This window comes from Drosophila busckii, chromosome X (assembly GCF_011750605.1).
Source record: "Drosophila busckii strain San Diego stock center, stock number 13000-0081.31 chromosome X, ASM1175060v1, whole genome shotgun sequence".
NCBI classification, from domain to species: domain Eukaryota; kingdom Metazoa; phylum Arthropoda; class Insecta; order Diptera; family Drosophilidae; genus Drosophila; species Drosophila busckii.
This window is the reverse complement of record NC_046608.1, coordinates 3,942,715-3,961,637: the sequence shown is the minus strand read 5'-3', so window position 1 is coordinate 3,961,637 and position 18,923 is coordinate 3,942,715. Positions and strand designations below refer to the sequence as shown.

Genomic DNA, 18,923 nt, shown 5'->3' with positions numbered 1-18,923 from the left:
TTGCTCGTTAATTGATTTTCTAAATTTTAGCTTCAAAATATTTTAAAAAAATATATGTATATTTAAAATCTGTAGTTTCTTTTTTAATCTAGTTGAAGTTAGGTTTTTAATTGTAATTTAAAAAAAAATAATTTTCGAATTGCTCAGTTGTTCAACAAATGGAGTGTTAACTGTACTTTTTTAAAGCTTTGCTGCTTGCAGCGCTTCCATTGTTGCCATTGAATATTCAGTAAAGTGACCCCCCCACGCTGGTCAAGCGTCAAACACGAAAATTATCATAATACTTTGCGCACCTGGTTACTTTCGGGGCAATTAAACCTGGAGTATGCCCATGAGCCATTTAGAGAGCAGTTGGACAGCGATTGGAGCGTATTGAATAGAACATGTCGATTGCAGCAGCGTTCAAGGATCAGGAGATTTTCGTGACGGGAGGCACTGGCTTTGTGGGCAAAGCGCTTATCGAGAAGCTACTGCGCTCATGTACCTGCCTGGGCAAGATCTATGTGCTCATACGCGTCAAGAAGGGCGTCAACGTGGAGCAGCGTCTGGAGGAGTTGCTTAAGTCCAAGCTTTATGAACGTTTGCGCAAAGAGCAGCCACAGGCGCTGGCCAAGGTGGTGCCCATAGCGGGCGATGTGATGCAGTTAGGTCTGGGCATAAGTGAACAGGATTTGGCGCGTCTACGTAATGTCAACATTATCTATCACTCGGCAGCCTCGGTGCGGTAGGTAATCCAAGCTGTTGCCAACTGCTAGTCATACAAGCATCTTCTGCAGCTTTGATGATCCGCTGCGTGCCGCTATATTGATGAACACACGTGGCACACATGAGCTCATCAAGCTGGCCTTGAACTGGAAGAAACTCAAAGCGTTTGTGCATGTCTCCACGACGTACTCGAATCCCACAGAGCTGGAGGTGGAGGAGCGCATCTATCCGCCCTATGCGGACTGGCGCACAACCATTAAGCTGGCCGAGACCTACGACGATGAGACGCTCAACATATTCAACTTGAAGTATGTGTAACGCGCATTTACAAATTCGAACTACGCTCTTTCTAATCTTCCAGGTATGGCAACTTCCAGCCCAATACGTATACATTCACCAAGAGTCTAGCCGAGCATGTGGCCAATGATTATAAAGATCAGTTGCCCATTTTCATCTTCAGACCCTCCATTGGTAAGTCCAACAAAACTCCAAGCGCAGCGTCATGCATTTCATTTGATTTGTAGTTATTTCCACGTTGGAGGAGCCAGTGCCTGGTTGGGCGGATAACTTCAATGGCCCCACAGGCATGCTGGTGGCCTGTGGTGTTGGCATATTGCGCTCCCAGAACTGTGATCCCTACATTGTGGCCGACTTTGTGCCAGCTGATGTTGTTGTGCGTGGCCTCATCATTGCCGCTTACAAATATCTGGTGCAAACGCCCAGCAAGGATAAGCCCATTGATGTTATGAACTGCGCCACGGCCAATATATCGCCCATTACCATGGGCCAGGTTATTGAAATTGGCAAGACCTACATACGCAAGAATCCCTTCGAGAAGACGCTCTGGCTGCCCGGCGGCAGCATTACGCTCTGTCCAGTGCTACACTTTGTCAGAGTTAGTAACTGCAGCTGTACTAAATCACAATTCTTGTTTTAATTTGTTATTTTCTAGTTTATAACCATGCATATTATGATGGCTGTAGTGGTGGACACATTGCTGCGTCTGACCAACGAGAAGCCTTTGTAAGTGGCAACGACTTAGTTCATTTGGCAGCTCGCTGATCTTTTTGCCTATTTTTAGCCTGCTGAAGCTGCAACGTCGCATCTTTGCCGCCTTCCAGGCACTGCAAGTGTTTGCCGTCACCGAGTGGCATTTCCAAAACGCTAATTTTAGAGCACTGCATGATGCAGTGCCCCCCAATGAAATGTATGCTTACAATTTGTTTACATACCTTGCTTATAATTGTATTATCTCTTCGATTGTAGCAACACTTTTGGCTTCATGCAACACTCAAACATCAACTATGTGGAGTTCTTCCAAAATGGCATCCGTGGCGCCAAGGAGTTTTTGCTTCACGAGAGTCCCGAAAGCAGTAGTGGCGCTCGTTTGCGCATCAAAATTTTCTACGTGCTGGACACATTTTGTCGAGTCGTTGTCTATGGTTTTTTGCTACGTTTGGCATATAAACTTGTAGTGCGCGCTTTTTTTTAACTAGTATTCGTACTAGTAGCCACAATTATAAATCAATTTTTTTTTATATTTTTAACTCTGTAAATGATTTTAATTAAACGATCGGCTTTGGTAAAAAAAACGTTTCAAAACTTACATTGATACACAAGCGCCATCTAGCGGTAATTTTCTGCACACAACGACGAAAAGAGCGCCAAGCTAATACTGTTCATAAACTTTTCTTTACTGACTAAAGCAGCAAAAGCAAAACCTAAGCCGACATAACGTTTAGTAAATAAGATGAATAAAATACCGAAATCACGCTTAATAATTAAATTAAATAATATATTCAAGTATTTTGCAAATAGCGCGCAACGTTTTTGTCGAATTGTAGAATTACGTTGTTCTTGGGTATTTGTTATCGAAACTTGTAACATATCGAACTGCCACCACTCGAGCTTAAGTGCTATATATGCATCAGTAACGAGTGATGCTTATCGCTATCGAGCAAATGCCTAATTTTGTTGTGAAAAACGAAAAAAAAAATATTGGAAATGTATACCTACTAAAATTGCAACAAACAAATGGGAAATGCGCAAAGCATAAAAAGAATTGTGTGAGAGTGCCACAGAAATGAAAGTCGCCCTATGAGGCAAATGAAATTGATAGGCCTACAAAATATTCAGCAAATAAACAAAACAAAGTGTAAAATAAACAAACACAACACACCGAAATAGAACTACAGTAACGCCAAAACGCTTATTAAATAATTGTGATGAAAGCAAAGCGCATATAGCAATAACAAATTTTCGCTCGCTATTAAATAATTTGCGCGGCTGTGTAAAATACAGTATTCATTGTGATAGTTGCAAGCACTGTTAATTGGATTAGGCCAGTGCCACAGCGTAAGCCATAGCCAGGGGGCCAGCGGTACAATCGGCGCCGAGAAGGGCAGTGCAATGGCAACCACACAGCAATATTCGTTGCGCTGGAACAACTATTTAAGGCATTTGACCTACTCACTGGATAATCACAGGCTAAACGATGATTTTGTGGATGTAAGCTTGTGCGTCGATGGCCGCAAAATAAAGGCGCACAAGGTGGTGCTGTCCTCGTGTTCATCCTACTTCAAGGAAATATTTAAGGAGAATCCCCATCCGCATCCTGTGATAATATTTAAGTTTATTAAGTTCGAAGATCTCAACTCCATAGTCGAGTTCATGTACCAGGTAAGTGTGTGTGCTTAGGCTTGGGGCTACCATGGCAATTATAATCAACAATTTCACCGTTACAGGGCGAGGTAAATGTGCAACAAGAGGCGTTGCAGTCTTTTCTACAAACAGCTGAGCTGCTGGCCGTGCAGGGTCTAACTGCAGAGGAGAAAGAGAAGCCACAGCTGCCGGTGGCGCCGCTGATAAGTGAACACAAGCTCATCAAAACAATACCCAGCACAATACGCGCTGTCAACGAGCAGCAGCATCAACAACAACAACAACAGCAGCAGCAGGTTGCCGGCGTTACCGGCGTTACACAAGCCCAAAACGCTACACAGGCAATTGAGATACCCCAACCCACGCTGTTGCAGGCAACGGCAACGCAGGTTCAAGCTCAGGTGGCTGCTGCACCTTGTGTGCAGCAAGTGCAGCAACCCCAACAACAACAGCAGCAGCAGCAGCATCATCATGTACAAAGCACGCAGATACAACACATACAAGTGCAGACAGCGACAACACAACAGCAGCAGCAGCCACAACAACAACAGCCGCAGCAGCAGCCACAACAGCAGCAGCAGCAGCAACAACAGGCGACTGCACAGGCGCAGCATCTCACCACTATCACCAATTCTGTAGCGTTGTCAGCGGCAAGCACCGTTAAGAAACGCAAAATAACATTTTCAGATGACGATGACAATATGTACACCACCGAAACGGTCGACTATGCCGTCAAGGATGAGCAGACCATTGTTAAAAGTAAGCAAAGTTCTACTTAACAAAAGTTCTTTCTAACATACTTGCTCTCTCTCTCTCTCTCTCTCTCTCTCTTTATTTGGCAGGTACCGAGATGACATTTTTGCGTGGCACCGTCAAAATGGATATACCCGATTATATAGTCAGCGAAGTGGACGATCGCCTGTCGGATGGCGCTACGCCGCAGACATCGCAGGATGCCAGCAATGCCGCCGGTCAGACTGTGGCTCAATACTCATCCGAATATGAAATATTAACGGAATCGGAAATCGAGGAGAAATATCAAGCGGATGCAGATAATTCGGAAATTGCCATCGAAATGAGTGAGTGTCGGTATAAATATCAGCAAATCACAAAACAGTTTGTTTCATATATATTTCTTGCTTTTATAGCTCGCTTGTTGAGCACGGCGACTACTAGCAGCAGCACCGGAAATAGCCAGACAGTGCTGGAAGATGCTAACGATGCAACAACAGGCACCACCACCACCGTATCCGTCACACCGGTTAAAACGGACAATAAGGCGAGCGGTACCACTGGTAAGTGTCAATATCCTTTATTGTTATTATAAGTAGCAGCTATAGTCATAGAATTTATGCAGTGTGCATAAACAATTAGAAGAATTTAATAATATTTAGTCGGCTTGACGATTTTAAATTGTTTATTGTAATTAAATGTACAAATGTTTGCATATGCATAAAGTAATTTGAAAAGAAGAAAAGTTGTATATGTATATTTGTTTATAAAGTAGATTTTATATATTTATTTGTTTGCTAACTCATATAACACTAACTAAGCTTAATACATTTATATTTTGTTTTCCTATATAGGTTTTGAATTGCCTCAGTAATTAAAATTCATTTCACATTCTAAGCATAAGGCAGAGACTTTCATAAACAATATAAGCCATTGCTTATATAAATCGGCCAACAAATTATTAAGTTAAGCATACATACATATGTACATACATACATATGTATACTCTTTTTATTATAAAACTACATATTTGAGTTCATTGAACAAACGATTTGTATGTAAAACATTTGAAGCATAAAGCCGCAGAAATATTTTATTGATTGTTGAATAATACAAAAAAAATCAAACAAGTTAAGTTATTCATCAAATAAGAACATGTTAGAGCATGCACGTTGTCACGTAGGCTGCAATCAGCGCTCAAATTCAGCTGCAACCTGCAGTCGAAGCAAGCAGCCAGCCAACCCACAATCGTACGATGCACGCTCTCTCAGCATAAAAGCAGCGGCGACACTCTCTCGTTCAATCGTAGCTGACGCTTGCGCTCTCTGAGATGCTTGCGCTCTTAGCTTTGCTTCTTGCAGTGAGATCAATGTGTGGGTGAGTGGGCTGGCGGCTAAGCTAGCAAGCGAGGCTCCACGTTGGTCAGTCGTGCTTCAGCTGTTGGTGAAGTAAAAAGCAGTGGGCGAACTGCGCGCTAATAAAAATAAATACTTGCAATATATTTACTTACATGTTAGTTTAACTAACAAAGTTTATTACATATATTCTCAATGCTCTCGCTAGCAAATGTCTTATATTAAATTAATGAAAATGCATGCAATTTTTATAAATATAAAAATTTGCAATATTTGAAACTAAATTATTTTTGCCATTAATATGCTGCTGCTTTTTTTCAATTTAAATAAGCTAAATGCTGCAATAAATGTTAGAACCTTTTGTTTAATTTACTTTGGTAACAAAAAAAATGCGTAACATTTAATTAATTAATTTTATGTCTGTATTTAGGATAAATCAGACCAATTAGCTGTACTCTAGTATTATTAATTTGTTGCATTGAGCATAATTTATTTGTTTGTTGTTTTTATTTACTGTTATTGCGGCTTGTTACTTGGCTCATTATATTATATGTTTATCTATAGCCTTTATCTATTGTGTTTTGGTGTCGAATATGTCTCCAAAGTGTTTGTTGCTTAGCCCTTTGCATTTTAATGTATATTACATATAGCATATGTATATATGTATTTTGTTGTTTGAAAAACAGAAACAAAATTAAAGCAAAATCAGAAAAGTCATTGCAAGACAATTGTATAATTTGCCCGTATTTTTCTGTATATTTTTAGATTCACCCAATAATAAATGGACAGAATGTCAGTTCTGCAAAATGGTTATTACCACGGTGAATCTTTGGAGACATATTCGCACCCAACATACGCCCCAACCGCCGCGCAAATGCGATCTATGCAATAAGAATTTTAAGAACAAATACAGTCTGCGGGAACACATTCGCATCTCCCATGAGCAGAAGGTGGCCATCAAGGCGGAGAACTGATTGTCGGTTTATCAGCTGCAGCAGCACGATCAACAGCAGCGGAAAAAGGAGCGAAAGAAGAAGACGCGCAAGCAGGAGCGGAAGCTGGAGCTGGAACTGGAGCTGGTGCGACCGAATGGGATCGCCAATGAAAGCGAGATGGCTATATGAGGAAGGGAGAAAGCGCAAAGGCGCCGGCAGCGATCTAGATAATTGCGTCCACGAAAGCAAAATGTTTACTTTGCAATGAAATATTTCATTTTGTACCCCCAAGAAATTTAAACTACAACAACAAACATTCAGCAGTCATTAGCAACTAATATTGTTTTAGAGCAAGCAGCAAACTTTGAATGAACAAAACGAAATGCAAACAATTAATGTATATTGTTAAAATAAATATATATATATATATATATATATGTGTGTGTGTGTGTGTGTGTGTCTATAGCTAACTGCTAAAGTTAGTCAGTTGACCAAGCCATACATTTACATATATATACACATACATACGTAATATAACTGAACAGTCAGGTGTTGTTCATTATAAGTAGCTGAGCAGGCTTGACTGTTTTTGCTGGATTAATTAGTAGTTAAGTCTTTATTGCATGCACTCAACTGTATGTAAATATACTTATTAATTTATATATGTATGTATATGTATATTAGTTTCTTTTAGTTAACCTAGAGCTAGAGCCAAAGCCAGCGCAGGCCCAAACCAACAGTTAGAGCAGCCTGATTTCTATATACATATATCTATTGCTCAACACACACACACACACACACACTCATAGAAACTGTACAAAAGAAAGTTATAGCAAACCAGTTCAGTTTTATATAGACAAATCCATTTGTATATTTTATATATATTCTATATAGTTTATAACCCAATATATATACATAAATTATGTTTTCTGCCTCGTATTTAGCTAGTTGTTAAGCCCCAACACCATAAGTTTTAAATGCATAAATTAATTGTTTAAATATATAGGCGTGGTCCTTTTCACAACGGCTAAAGTTAATACAATAAATATACTTAGTTAATTGAAAGGCTAAAGGCTAAATGTTTAATAATTGAAATCAATTCAATACCGTATTATAACAAAATACTTATAAAACGTATAGTAAACGCATATTCAAATTTAAATCAAATTAAACAAGCAACATTTTTGGCTTATGTGTGAATTTAAATGCGTTAAAGCAATAAAATCTAAAAAATACTAAATATATATGCATATTGTATGTATTTATCAGAAAATATATGAAACTGAAATCCAAGGCTCAGATCAAATAACATTTGTACGTAGAATTTGCAATACAATTTATATTCCATGGTGGTATTTGTTAAAAAAAAAATATGCATGTGTAAAAAATCGAATTCAATTTTTTCATAAATTCATAAACACAAATTGGAGCAGGAATTTAAATAAAATTAAATTAAAATTTAAAAGTCGTGTATATATATTTTGGTATTGAAAATGCAGCATTGATAACTAATTATTTGTTTATAACATTTGCAGCAGCTACAGCAGCTGGAGCTGGAGCTGAAGTTGAGGTGCTGCAGACGAGCCTGGAGGATCCCAATGCTGCTCAATGTGCACTCAATTTAACGTGCAACTTCTGCAAGCGTCGCCTGCAATCAATGAACGCCTTGAGGCGTCACATAGCCTCCAGGCATACGGATATACAGAGCAAGGAGTACGAATGCTTCATCTGCATGCGGAATTTCAAAACCAAATGGTCGCTATCCACGCATAATTCACGATTTCATCGCGATGTGCGACTGACCAAGGATCTAACCAAGCTGGATATGGCTGAACATGATTTGAATTAGCACAAGCAGCAAATTTCGTATTAAATCCAATGCCTTTGAAACAAATTTTAACACAATTATTAATAATTGTAATACAACTAATTTATATAAGTTCATGTGTGTTTAGCTTAACTTAATATATTTGTGCAAAGTTTTATACTTAAATTGATAATTAATGTGCACATAGTACTTGAGAATGCCATAGCGATAGACTTGAAACGACTTGTTAACATTTGAATTAATAACTTGCAACAATTAGCTGCCTAATCAAAATTGTACATAGCAACGAACGATATTTAGTCCGTAAGTTCAGTTTAACAATCAAAATACAACGTAAACGCTTTTGTATAAATGTTTATATATTTGTTTTTAACTTAGCTATAGGAGTTTTAGTCATCTGTTTAATAAATGCCAAGGCATTTTACAAAGAAAAAAAAAAAAGGAAGGTAAAACGCTTGTGTCCTTAGTACACCTCCTGTCCGGGCAAATGGAACTGGCAACTGAATTTTTTGACACACTGGTGCAGTTGCTTCAACTGCTTTCTGATCTCTGCATTCTCGGCGAGCTCTCTGTTGAAGTCGGCCATCTTGGGGCTGCCGGCAGCCTTGACAACATCGGCACCAATCTTGAGCGCAGCATCAATGAAGCCAACCACGCGCTCAATGTCCTTCTCGACCAGACCACGTGTGGTTAGCGCTGGTGTGCCAAAGCGAATGCCCGATGGATTTATGGCGGACTTGTCGCCGGGCACAGTGTTCTTATTGCAGGCAATGCCCACCTCCTCGAGTATGAGCTCAGCCTTGGCACCGGTTAGACCCGCGCTGCGCACATCGACCAGCACCAGATGCACATCGGTGCCGCCAGTGGCCACCTGATAGCCCAAGTCCATCAAGCCCTTGCACAGTGTCTTGGAGTTCTTCAGCACCTGCGCCTGATAGACCTTGAACTCGGGCGTCTTGGCCTGCTTAAAGGCGGTGGCAATGCCGGCAATCGCATTGTTATGTGGACCACCTTGCAGCGATGGGAACACCGACTGATTGATGCGCTCCTCCAGATCGTACATAACCTTCTCGCCATTGGGCTTGGTGCTGCGCACGCCCTTGCGGAAGAAGATGACACCGGCGCGTGGACCTCGCAGCGTCTTGTGTGTGGTGGTGGTCACAATGTCGGCGTACTCGAAAGGCGAGGGAATCTGCTCGGCGGCAACCAGGCCAGCGACATGCGCCATGTCAGCCATAAGATAGGCGCCCACCTCGTCACAGATCTTGCGGAAGCGCTCGTAGTCCAGCAGACGTGCATAGCAGGACATGCCGGCAATGATAATCTGTGGACGGAAAGTGCGCGCCGCCTCGGCCATTTTGTCGTAGTCTATGATGCCCGTCTCGGGGTTCACCTTGTAGGGCATGCTCTCAAAGAATATGGATGTGGCCGAGATGCGTTTAGTGGGTGTAAAGAAACCGTGGGTCAAATGGCCGCCATCGGGCAAGTCCAAGCCCATGATGCGATCATGTGGACGCAGCACGCCCGTATACACGGCCAGATTAGCCGGTGAGCCGGAATAGGGCTGCACATTGGCGCCCCACTGTTCTGCGTCCAAGTTGAACAACTCCAAGCCACGTGTCTGTGCCAGGCATTCAATCTGATCAATGAACTCATTGCCGCCATAGTAGCTGCCAATGTGAAGAGTCAATGTTAAGTTCAGTGCAGTTTAACTTTAGAAAATGTTCAACTTACCGCTTGCCTGGATAACCCTCGGAGTACTTGTTGGTCAGACAGGAGCCCAGAGACTCGAGCACAGCCAGCGAGGTGAAGTTCTCGCTGGCAATCATCTCCAGACTCTCACGCTGGCGTTGCTTCTCATTTACAATGATCTCTGCGAGCACAGGATCGCTCTCCTCCAACGTGGCTTGCAATAACTTTTGACCCGACATTTTCTGCAATAATAATACAATGGTAAGTACCGTTAGTTTCTAAGCTAAGCTAAGCTACGTTGCGCTGCCTGCAACGTTCACTGTTGCAATGAACTGCAATCAATTGGATTTGCCATAAATAACAAAAATATTTATGTTTGCATATTTTTCAAGCAAAGGTTCAACAAGTTCACAAAGCATTGGAAAATTTGTTGCTGTTTTTTTTTCTTTTTTTGTTTTTGCTCTAGCGATAACATACGTAGTTGTGTCTTACACTATCGCCAAGCGGAGATTAAGGCGCGTCGCCTCCCTGCTGCGTTCAATTCTACTTAACGCATTTCTCAACTTTCCAGCGATAAGATTAATGCAACAAAAAAATAAATAATAATTACGGCATGTGTACACGATTATGTCCAATATTTTCCATATATGTGCATACATATAGTATAAGACATGTGTAGGCTCTCGATTTAATTATAGGTAGCTGTTAGCTTTACGTTATAGACCCCCAATGGATCGCCTGAGTTTCCGTTGGGCTCTTATCAAGTGTCAGGAGTTCAGAGCTTGCAGAGATAAGTTGACTGGTCAAGGTTAAGCTATAATTAGCAGAAGCTTCTGGAATCCAAGCGAGCTCAACAAAATAAAAACAATTTTGAAGCAACAACAATCGTTTTGAATATTATTGCAGCCATACTTTTAATTAAAACAGTTCAAAAAGAAATTCATAATATAAATATCGTATTACTTATAAAAAATATTCAACAATTTCTATACAATCGAATTGCAAATTGCTTATCAAATAAAATGTATTTATTTATTTCTGAGAATAAATTCTTTGCCCGAGAAGCATTAAAAGCGAATCCCTAGAAAAAATTCTGCACACTCGGCGAAATAACAAAAACAACTAACTGCGTCTTAGTGCAGCTCTATTTTCTTTTGTTCTTAGCAATTTTTTATGAAAAACAAAAATCAATTGCGAAAATATTTGTTTAAAATTGTGCATGTGAAATCTGATTAAATGCCTCATTACCACATGTCTGGCCGTTCAGCTTAATATAAACAAGGCGCGCATGGGCGTTAATTATTTTATTGCCGTACGTTGCAATCGATATGCAAACATGTTTTTGTTTTAAGTTGCAGTCCAAATAACTAGATCAGCAAATTCTGTCCGTGGGCAACAATTTTGCGCTAACCACAAAACCAAATATAAGCACAGGGCGTCTCAAAGCGACCTTTGAAGGTCGGCTTAAGAGCACACGCGCTGAACTGAACCCTAAAAACATCAACAAAAGCACAGCGTGCACAGCCGGCAAGCTTACAGCAAGAATTTACGATCAGCGTTTAAAGATCACAGCAGCACAAACTTTCAACAGCAATAGCACAAACTCATAGAAGACAGGATAAAATGCAACTTGTTGCACTTGTTATAAATTCTAATTAGATTCGACTTTCTTTTGGCACTTACCGACTGTCCACAATCTGAATAACTTCTGCTGGTGTGGGGCAATGCGCACGATGATATTAACGGCGATTTCACAGTCGTTGGCTGTGCGGCGAATATGATGCGCCGTTGATTTTTACAGCTGTTAACTATCGTTGTTAACGAGCACAGTTGGCGCGATATATTGTTGAACTGTTGGAGCCTATTCAGAGAGAAGCGTACTTGTTGCATGTTGATGCTGCGGGCGGTTAAATCGTGTGTGCAGATATCTTCTTATGCTGTGTCTGACTTCCGATTCAATACTAGCAAACTGTAACGGCTCTCTTTTGCTCACAACAGCAACCTATTGCCGATAACCTCTGACCTGCATCAGTTTTGATAAGCGTCACTCGCCCCACGGTTCTTTTAAACGCGCTAAGCCCTTAAATAATCATTCTTGTTTTGATTTCGCCGCTGTTAATTACATCAGCTGATCGCGACACTGCTATCGATATACTTAAAATTTATGTGCACATTTATAAAAGAAATTTTGTTCCAAACTTAAAAATTTATGTTTTAAAAAATAAAATTTTGTGTAGAGCACATTTGTAGAAATGTTGTCCTTAGGTTGAAAATTAATAATGATATGAAAATACCCCAGTTGTTCATGACATAACAACTGAAACTTAGTTAACCGCCTACTTATTGATTTAAGTAACAGTTGCTATAGCGCGATAAGTAACAGTTTATAAACTTGTAACGGCTAGATTGATTGCAGTTCGATACGATAACTTTTGAGTCGATAACGTCTCGATATTCTTACGTAACGACTTTGAATTTCATTTATAAGGTAATAAAGTGTTTATTTTTATTGTACACTTATATTTTGGTCGATTCATCGATATTTTAATTCATAATCACAGCCGTAGATTGACTTCGCGGTCACACTTACACAATGGCGTTCGTAGGAGCAACTCTGATTCGAAACATTCACAAGTCGTCGTTGGCATTTCGGTTTGCTGGATCCGCCATTTTACCGAGTAAATCTATATTAACCTCAACTCGAACTGGAAGTGACAGAGGAGGTCAGTTGCAATTTGGAATTCAGTTTGTACGCGATTATTCAAAGGACGCGAAAATGGGTAGTTTACCAAGAGTATTCTTTGACATGACCGCCGATGGCGCGCCAGTCGGTCGTATTGTTATGGAGGTAAGTTGAATTAAATTGTTAATAAAAGTTAAATTTGCTAACAATTTTAATAAGCGGTGTAAATTTTTTTAACATTCGTTCAATTGCCAATGTATGCAAATGTGAGCGTGTGTGAGTGCGATCGTTTACGTGCATGCATAGAACACACGTGTATGTGCATACATATGTGCGAAATGCGGTTCATAGTACTCTTTTTGAAATTGGACACGTGACGATGACCTTACACTGAATTTGAAGGCAAATTGCAATTAAGTGCTAAGTTAATTATACACCAGCCAAAAAACCTGGGTACATTGTGTACCCATGCATTATTAAATAAACCACATGCAAAGTTAGTTTTCTAACTGCATTTGTGGATCTATATATGTACATATGTACACATATAGTACATATGCATTAAAGTTTAAGTGGCAATTTGATTTGTCCACCATTACACTTTATATGTACACCGCTTTTAAGAGTAGAAGAAAAAATGCATGAGTATGAGCGCGCGCCACGATATGCATACACACACGCACATGTGTATAACTATGTATATATATCAGCATGTGTAACAATATAGCACAATTAAAGTTCAGCATTTTATTTTTAGTATTAAAAACCAAACGAGTTAAATGTATATTCAGTCTTTCATCTAAAAAATAATCGCACAACAACGAACCCGCACAAATTGCCGGCATCTGTATACACACACCACATACACAAAACGTATACACAAGCAATTCACACCAACATAACCTCAAATGATGTGTATGTGTGAAGGCGGCATATGAATGTACATATGCTTGTATGCCTTTTAAGAATGTAGTAAACCCGTTTGACTTTGACAAAACGAACTTGTTAAGAGAGATTTTATTGGATGATGTAATGGGCTTGCGTCAATTTAAATTTTTATTATGATTTTCATCAAATCTATCATTTAGATTTAAGGCCATAGAGAGAAAGCCGTTAATGCCCTCACCTGGACTCACGCTGTTGTGTATGTACAACGTGTGTGAGTGTGTGTGTGTGTGTGTATATATAGATTTGGAAACTTTCCTATCATTAGCTATGTGTATATGCCATATGTACATTTAAACACAAGCGCAAACAATTGTGATTAGTCATTAATTAATTATTTTTAAAACTTTTTGTTTAATTTAGCTGCGCTCCGATGTTGTGCCCAAGACCGCGGAGAATTTCCGTGCTCTGTGCACCGGCGAGAAGGGCTTTGGCTACAAGGGCTCCAGTTTCCATCGCGTCATTCCAAACTTCATGTGCCAGGGTGGTGACTTCACCAACCACAACGGCACTGGAGGCAAGTCCATCTACGGCAACAAGTTCCCCGATGAGAACTTCCGTCTGAAGCACACCGGCCCTGGCATTCTGTCGATGGCTAACGCTGGTGCCAACACCAACGGCTCCCAGTTCTTCGTTTGCACCGTTAAGACCGCCTGGTTGGACAACAAGCACGTTGTCTTCGGCGAGGTCGTTGAGGGCCTGGACGTGGTCAAGAAGATTGAAGCTTTTGGCTCGCAGTCGGGCAAGACCACCAAGAAGATTGTGGTCGCCAATTGCGGTGCGCTATAAGTTGGCAAAACTCTGTTAAGACGAAAAGAAACACCCAGTTCGTTCTCGTTCGCATTTTTTCTCCAACAAATTTTTTTTACCAATACGAATAACTGTAATGATATGAAATATACGCAATACATTATTATTTTCAATAGTGAAATGAGACAAATCAATTCCGGGGTCCATTACGGGTCGCTTTCTAATGCAAGTGGAGAAATAAATATGTATAAGCAATAAGCGCAAATGTTGTAAACTTTTTTTGTTGCCTATTCGCCAGAGTTCTTCAATACGAAATAAGAAACAATTTTAATGGACTCTATAAACAAATCTAGGCTTGTTAAATCATCAAGCACTTTATTGTTGTTTTCAACAAGTGCATTTAATGTTAAATAATCTAAAACTAAACTAGTAAGCATTGTTTAAAAATTGAACTTGCATTAAGAGGCCGACGCTGCCCAACTACAAAATACTTACAATTGTAGACAAACAAGAAAATTCTAATTAAATACAATTATGAACAAACAGTTAAACAAATTTACATATTTAACTACATATATACAATATTTATTGAAAACAATTTAATAATTTCGTCTTAATAAAAACACTAACAAAATTACAATCAAAATGGTATGTAACCCATAAATATAAGAAGCGCTTTTTAATTACTGAAAAAATATTTCAGCACTACTAAGGGTGGCATATAGCAGATTATATTCCTGCTCATAGGCATTAACATGCCGCTCGGTTATGGCCATGGTCTGCAGCAGCTTCTCCTCGCTATCAGCAGCCGCCTTGCTGGGTGAACTCTTCTGATCGTTGCTGGCAACAAACTCCTGCAGCTTAAGGCGCTGTGCTTCCAGTCGTTGTGTGGTGGTTTGACTCCAGTTGAGCTCATGGAATTCGTTGAGTTGTTTTAGCATATTTAATATATATATTAGACCAATGGCAAAGCCATCCTCAAATAGGACACACTTGGCTTGAGTCTTTTTATGCATTTGCAATTTGTCCTTAACTCTATTTTCTATATAGTTAATAATCAGTGCAGGCGCTATTAAATAGAAAGTGCGCAGATGATTGTTATGTGGATTGCAGAAGAAAGGCTGAAAGCCTTGCAGAAGTAGCTGTAAAATAAAACATAAACAATTTAATAACTAAATCAATTGTTAGTTGTGTAAGTTTTAACCTTAAAGTAATTTGTGCGATCGGAATAACACTCCTTGAGATGTCCTATGCTTTTCTCATAGGCCTTGATAGCGCTCTCAGTAAGCTCATCTAGATTGTTATCCTCAGCGCGCTCAAAGCTATTGTTGGATCTGGACATATAGGAGCGACTTCTAAAGTTGGCATTCTTGCTGCCCGCTTGCAGCAGGCGCACATAGCCCACAGCATTGCCTAAAATTGGGGTAAGTATTAAAAAATAAACTGTATACAATAGTTGTAATGCTTACCAATTTGCGTTACAACTTTGCGAAACAGGTCCATGTAGGTTTCTCCACTCCTGGCCACGCCCAATTTGCGTATTTTCTTAATGAAACTCTCGGCTCTTTCGTAAGGATACGATTGATATGAGCTATCATGCTTGTGCTCGGCGTGATAGCGAAATTCCTTAAGTAAACGCGACTTGATATGCTCATCATGCAGAAATGTGGAGAATGTATAGAACTTTTGACGCAGAAACTGATATATAAAATTAACTGTAGTATTTATAATGCCAGTGCCATGTGTCTGCACAGAGTTTGCCACATGCCTGGCGCCCACAATATCCAGATGCTTGTTGCTGCTCTGGATTTCCACAAACAGTTGCAGATTCATATTGTACGCAAAGCTGGAGACAAACGTGTGTATGTTGCGCATGATTTGCAACACATCAATGCCCTGCAAAGCAAACAAAGTTATTAAATATAAATTAATGTTGTTAATAAATAATTGCCAACTTGATCTATAATTTGATTGGGTAAATAATCATCCACAGGGCGCAGTTGCAGCAGCTTGTTGGCCAAATGACGCATTCTTTCATAGGATTTCCAGTCGTGTGGCGCAATTGTTGTTAGATTATAAAACGTAGCCGTAAAATAGTTTTCCAAATCATCTAATTAACAAATAAAATATATATAGGTTCAAGTGTATAATTAGAATTGTGTCAAACGTGCTTACTTCTCAGTATATAATACTCGCCAGCGCGTTCGATGGGCGCTAGTTTAATGCAATTGCGATAGTCCTTTGTTTGCGTTTGAAATGGATGCTCCTGCTCCAGAAATAAGTGCGACAAGGCCTCCATACGCAGCAGAAACTCCAAGTGTGTACTTAGAAATTCACGCTGCGTTTCATAGATGCGCTGACTGCTTAAAGCAGCGCCAGCTGGTGCCACTGCGCACTGAAAGACGCTCAAGTTCTTGTCCAGCTTGTTGCAGGCAGCCATGAAATTCTGCAAAACACAATATAAAGATTAATATAGTAAACAAATGTACTTTGTTTGGTACTACCTACATGCAACAAAAAGGCACTGCGCTGTTGCTTCACATGCGTCTTGAGTGTAGCCGCATTGCAGCCCAAGGTGGCGTAGAAATATATAAGAGCCGTGGCATCCAATTGGGTCTGCATTGGCTGCTGCAGACGACAAAGATTATCCGTGCGCGTTGCCAGAGACTTAAACAACTTTTGCTTGTCTGCCGACAGCGGACGCTCTTTGCCCAGAAATTCGCTGAGCGCCAGCTTAACAGTGCCCAAGTGCTCGCCATTGGCTTGACCTCTAATGGCGCGCTCGGTCAGCTTAAGCATGGTTAGGATTTGCAGCTTGCGCTGCATTTGCTTAAGATCCGACATATTGCGTTTCGTTTGCAACAGCAGCTGTTGTATTTTTTGTTTTTGCCACTGCAACAAGGAGTTCAAATAGCGCGTGCAGTGCATTTGATTCATTGCAAATGTTTGCTGCATCTGCTGCAGAAATTGCAACAGTTTGCATATAAGCCATAAATTATCATTGCCAAGCGGCTGTGCCAACGCCACATGTCTGCGTATAAGTCCAGCTATCAGACTGTTGATGTGCGCTACATAGCTCTGACCCTGCAGCAGCAGTCTGGCAAAGCTCTTGAGTTGCCCAAAGACGCCTGTGGCAAGAGCACGTTGCATGCTAATGCACCACAACGTTAGCTGTGTGCCCAGCTGACGACAGGTTTTCATATCGCTTTGATTGAGCTTGTCCAACAAGACCAGCTGTTGCTTGCTCGGCTCTGGTGATTTGTCCTGTGGCTTTACTAGCGTCTTGGCATGCTGATGGATAAAAGCATGTGGCGTCCAATGCACTTGCAGGCTCAAAGGCAAGCGCTGGTACTTTGACAACGTTTCCAATGCCTGCTTCAGCAGCTTACCCTCCAGCTGCACGCCCAGCTTGTAGAGCATGCATATAAATGCAGTCAGCTGCAGCAACTGCTTTGGCTGCTCATAGTGCTTATAATCCTGCCACTCAATGTTGTTCAGCAGCTTGCGTATATATGCATTGCCATGCTGCGTTAAGCTATTCACGCTCGCATCCTTTAGCTGCAAATGCTTCTTGGACTCTAGTAAACTATCTAGAAATATCTGTAATGCAATGTCTGTTATAAATTGTAAACTTAATGGTTAAGTTATTTGCTGCTTACGCGAAATATTTGCCCCGTTATCACAGTCTCTATATCCTCCAGCGAAGTTTGCAGACCATTTAGCTCAAAACTATTGCAAGCTGCTTCTTTGCTTTTGGCCAAGCTTTGCAGCCACTTTCTATAAAATGCCCACTGGGTGGATATATTGGAATGCTCTGTCAGTTCGTTGAAGACTACAAGCTGCTCGATAAGCTCTATCATGGCATCAAATACAGTCTGCAATTCAACAAATAACTTATACAAATATGCTTTAATTATTGTTTTAGTTACTTACAAACAATTGCAGTTCGTTCACCTCAACAGTTACAGATATGTATGCCGTTATTTGAGACCACATATTTTGCAGAACATCGATAATGCGCTTAAGCAAGAAATACAGCTGGCAAAAGAAATCTATGGCCGTGCTCATGTGATGCAACGTGGGCTCCAATGCGTTACCCAGCTGCAGTCGCAGCTGCTCCAAGAGCTCATCAATATTTAAATATTTTAGTTGCAGCTGTTGCGTCGACTTGCTTAATTCCTTGCATTGATTGCATAGATGTGCCAACGTTGTGAGCGGCTTGTTGGCCAGCAGCTCTGCTTCCGTTAGCCTTAGCCTGTGCCATGTTGTGTACTCTACATCTACGCAGCTTATCTCAATGGGCGGTGCCACAGCATACATGTTTACGCTGTAGCGATCGTGCTGCGGATTGTTGTTCAACAATTGTTTGCTCAGCAGCTGCAACTTGTTGTCGTGCTCCTCCATGAATGCGCCATAATCCTTGAGGATATCCTCGGCGTACATGGCTGTAAGCAAAAGTAAGGAACATAAAAATGTAAGGTAAATAAACATTAGTAATATATACATACATACATAGGGAACTTTGTTTCATTGTTGCACTTGTAGCAAGACTAGCGATGACCGCACCAATGCTGCCCATTGCGCTTTTTTCCCGTTAATCTGGCTGTATGGCAATACTAATAAGATGCTATCATTTT

The 18,923-nt window shown here is 40.5% G+C and overlaps 5 protein-coding genes across 9 annotated transcripts; 3 read left to right on the top strand and 2 right to left on the bottom strand.

Annotated features, from left to right (window-relative positions):
* The first annotated feature begins 332 nt into the window (after positions 1-332).
* LOC108605750 (putative fatty acyl-CoA reductase CG5065) lies at positions 333-2,276 on the top strand. Its single transcript, XM_017995550.1, has 7 exons — positions 333-724; positions 777-1,013; positions 1,067-1,176; positions 1,230-1,600; positions 1,658-1,728; positions 1,787-1,912; positions 1,972-2,276. The coding sequence occupies exons 1-7, from the start codon at positions 384-386 to the stop codon at positions 2,195-2,197; spliced, it is 1,482 nt and encodes a 493-aa protein (XP_017851039.1). The 5' UTR covers positions 333-383; the 3' UTR covers positions 2,198-2,276.
* Positions 2,277-2,668: 392 nt separating this feature from the next.
* Positions 2,669-8,273, top strand: LOC108606422 (broad-complex core protein isoforms 1/2/3/4/5). 4 transcript variants are annotated; one of them, XM_017996523.2, is made up of 5 exons: positions 2,669-3,384; positions 3,450-4,125; positions 4,209-4,451; positions 4,515-4,661; positions 7,924-8,273. In XM_017996523.2, the coding sequence occupies exons 1-5, from the start codon at positions 3,115-3,117 to the stop codon at positions 8,235-8,237; spliced, it is 1,650 nt and encodes a 549-aa protein (XP_017852012.1). In that variant the 5' UTR covers positions 2,669-3,114; the 3' UTR covers positions 8,238-8,273. The 4 variants fall into 4 exon arrangements, with proteins under 4 accessions (XP_017852012.1, XP_017852013.1, XP_017852014.1 ...); XM_017996524.2 differs by having other exon boundaries at positions 2,671-3,384; positions 4,209-4,445; XM_017996525.2 differs by lacking the exon at positions 7,924-8,273 and adding an exon at positions 6,219-6,772 and having other exon boundaries at positions 2,672-3,384.
* A 343-nt stretch (positions 8,274-8,616) lies between these two features.
* LOC108606423 (serine hydroxymethyltransferase, cytosolic) lies at positions 8,617-12,114 on the bottom strand. Its single transcript, XM_017996527.2, has 3 exons — positions 11,592-12,114; positions 9,951-10,150; positions 8,617-9,886 (listed from the first exon to the last, which is right to left on the bottom strand). The coding sequence occupies exons 1-3, from the start codon at positions 11,796-11,798 to the stop codon at positions 8,680-8,682; spliced, it is 1,614 nt and encodes a 537-aa protein (XP_017852016.1). The 5' UTR covers positions 11,799-12,114; the 3' UTR covers positions 8,617-8,679.
* A 372-nt stretch (positions 12,115-12,486) lies between these two features.
* On the top strand, positions 12,487-14,459 carry LOC108606425 (peptidyl-prolyl cis-trans isomerase-like). The gene is made up of 2 exons (XM_017996528.1): positions 12,487-12,756; positions 13,900-14,459. The coding sequence occupies exons 1-2, from the start codon at positions 12,502-12,504 to the stop codon at positions 14,323-14,325; spliced, it is 681 nt and encodes a 226-aa protein (XP_017852017.1). The 5' UTR covers positions 12,487-12,501; the 3' UTR covers positions 14,326-14,459.
* Positions 14,460-14,554: 95 nt separating this feature from the next.
* On the bottom strand, positions 14,555-18,843 carry LOC108606421 (WASH complex subunit 4). Of its 2 annotated transcripts, none has more exons than XM_017996522.2 (9): positions 18,795-18,843; positions 18,220-18,731; positions 17,946-18,161; positions 16,795-17,886; positions 16,462-16,732; positions 16,242-16,396; positions 15,756-16,182; positions 15,491-15,699; positions 14,555-15,428 (listed from the first exon to the last, which is right to left on the bottom strand). In XM_017996522.2, the coding sequence occupies exons 2-9, from the start codon at positions 18,727-18,729 to the stop codon at positions 14,970-14,972; spliced, it is 3,339 nt and encodes a 1,112-aa protein (XP_017852011.1). In that variant the 5' UTR covers positions 18,730-18,731; positions 18,795-18,843; the 3' UTR covers positions 14,555-14,969. The 2 variants fall into 2 exon arrangements, with proteins under 2 accessions (XP_017852011.1, XP_017852010.1); XM_017996521.2 differs by having other exon boundaries at positions 18,799-18,842.
* Positions 18,844-18,923: the final 80 nt, after the last annotated feature.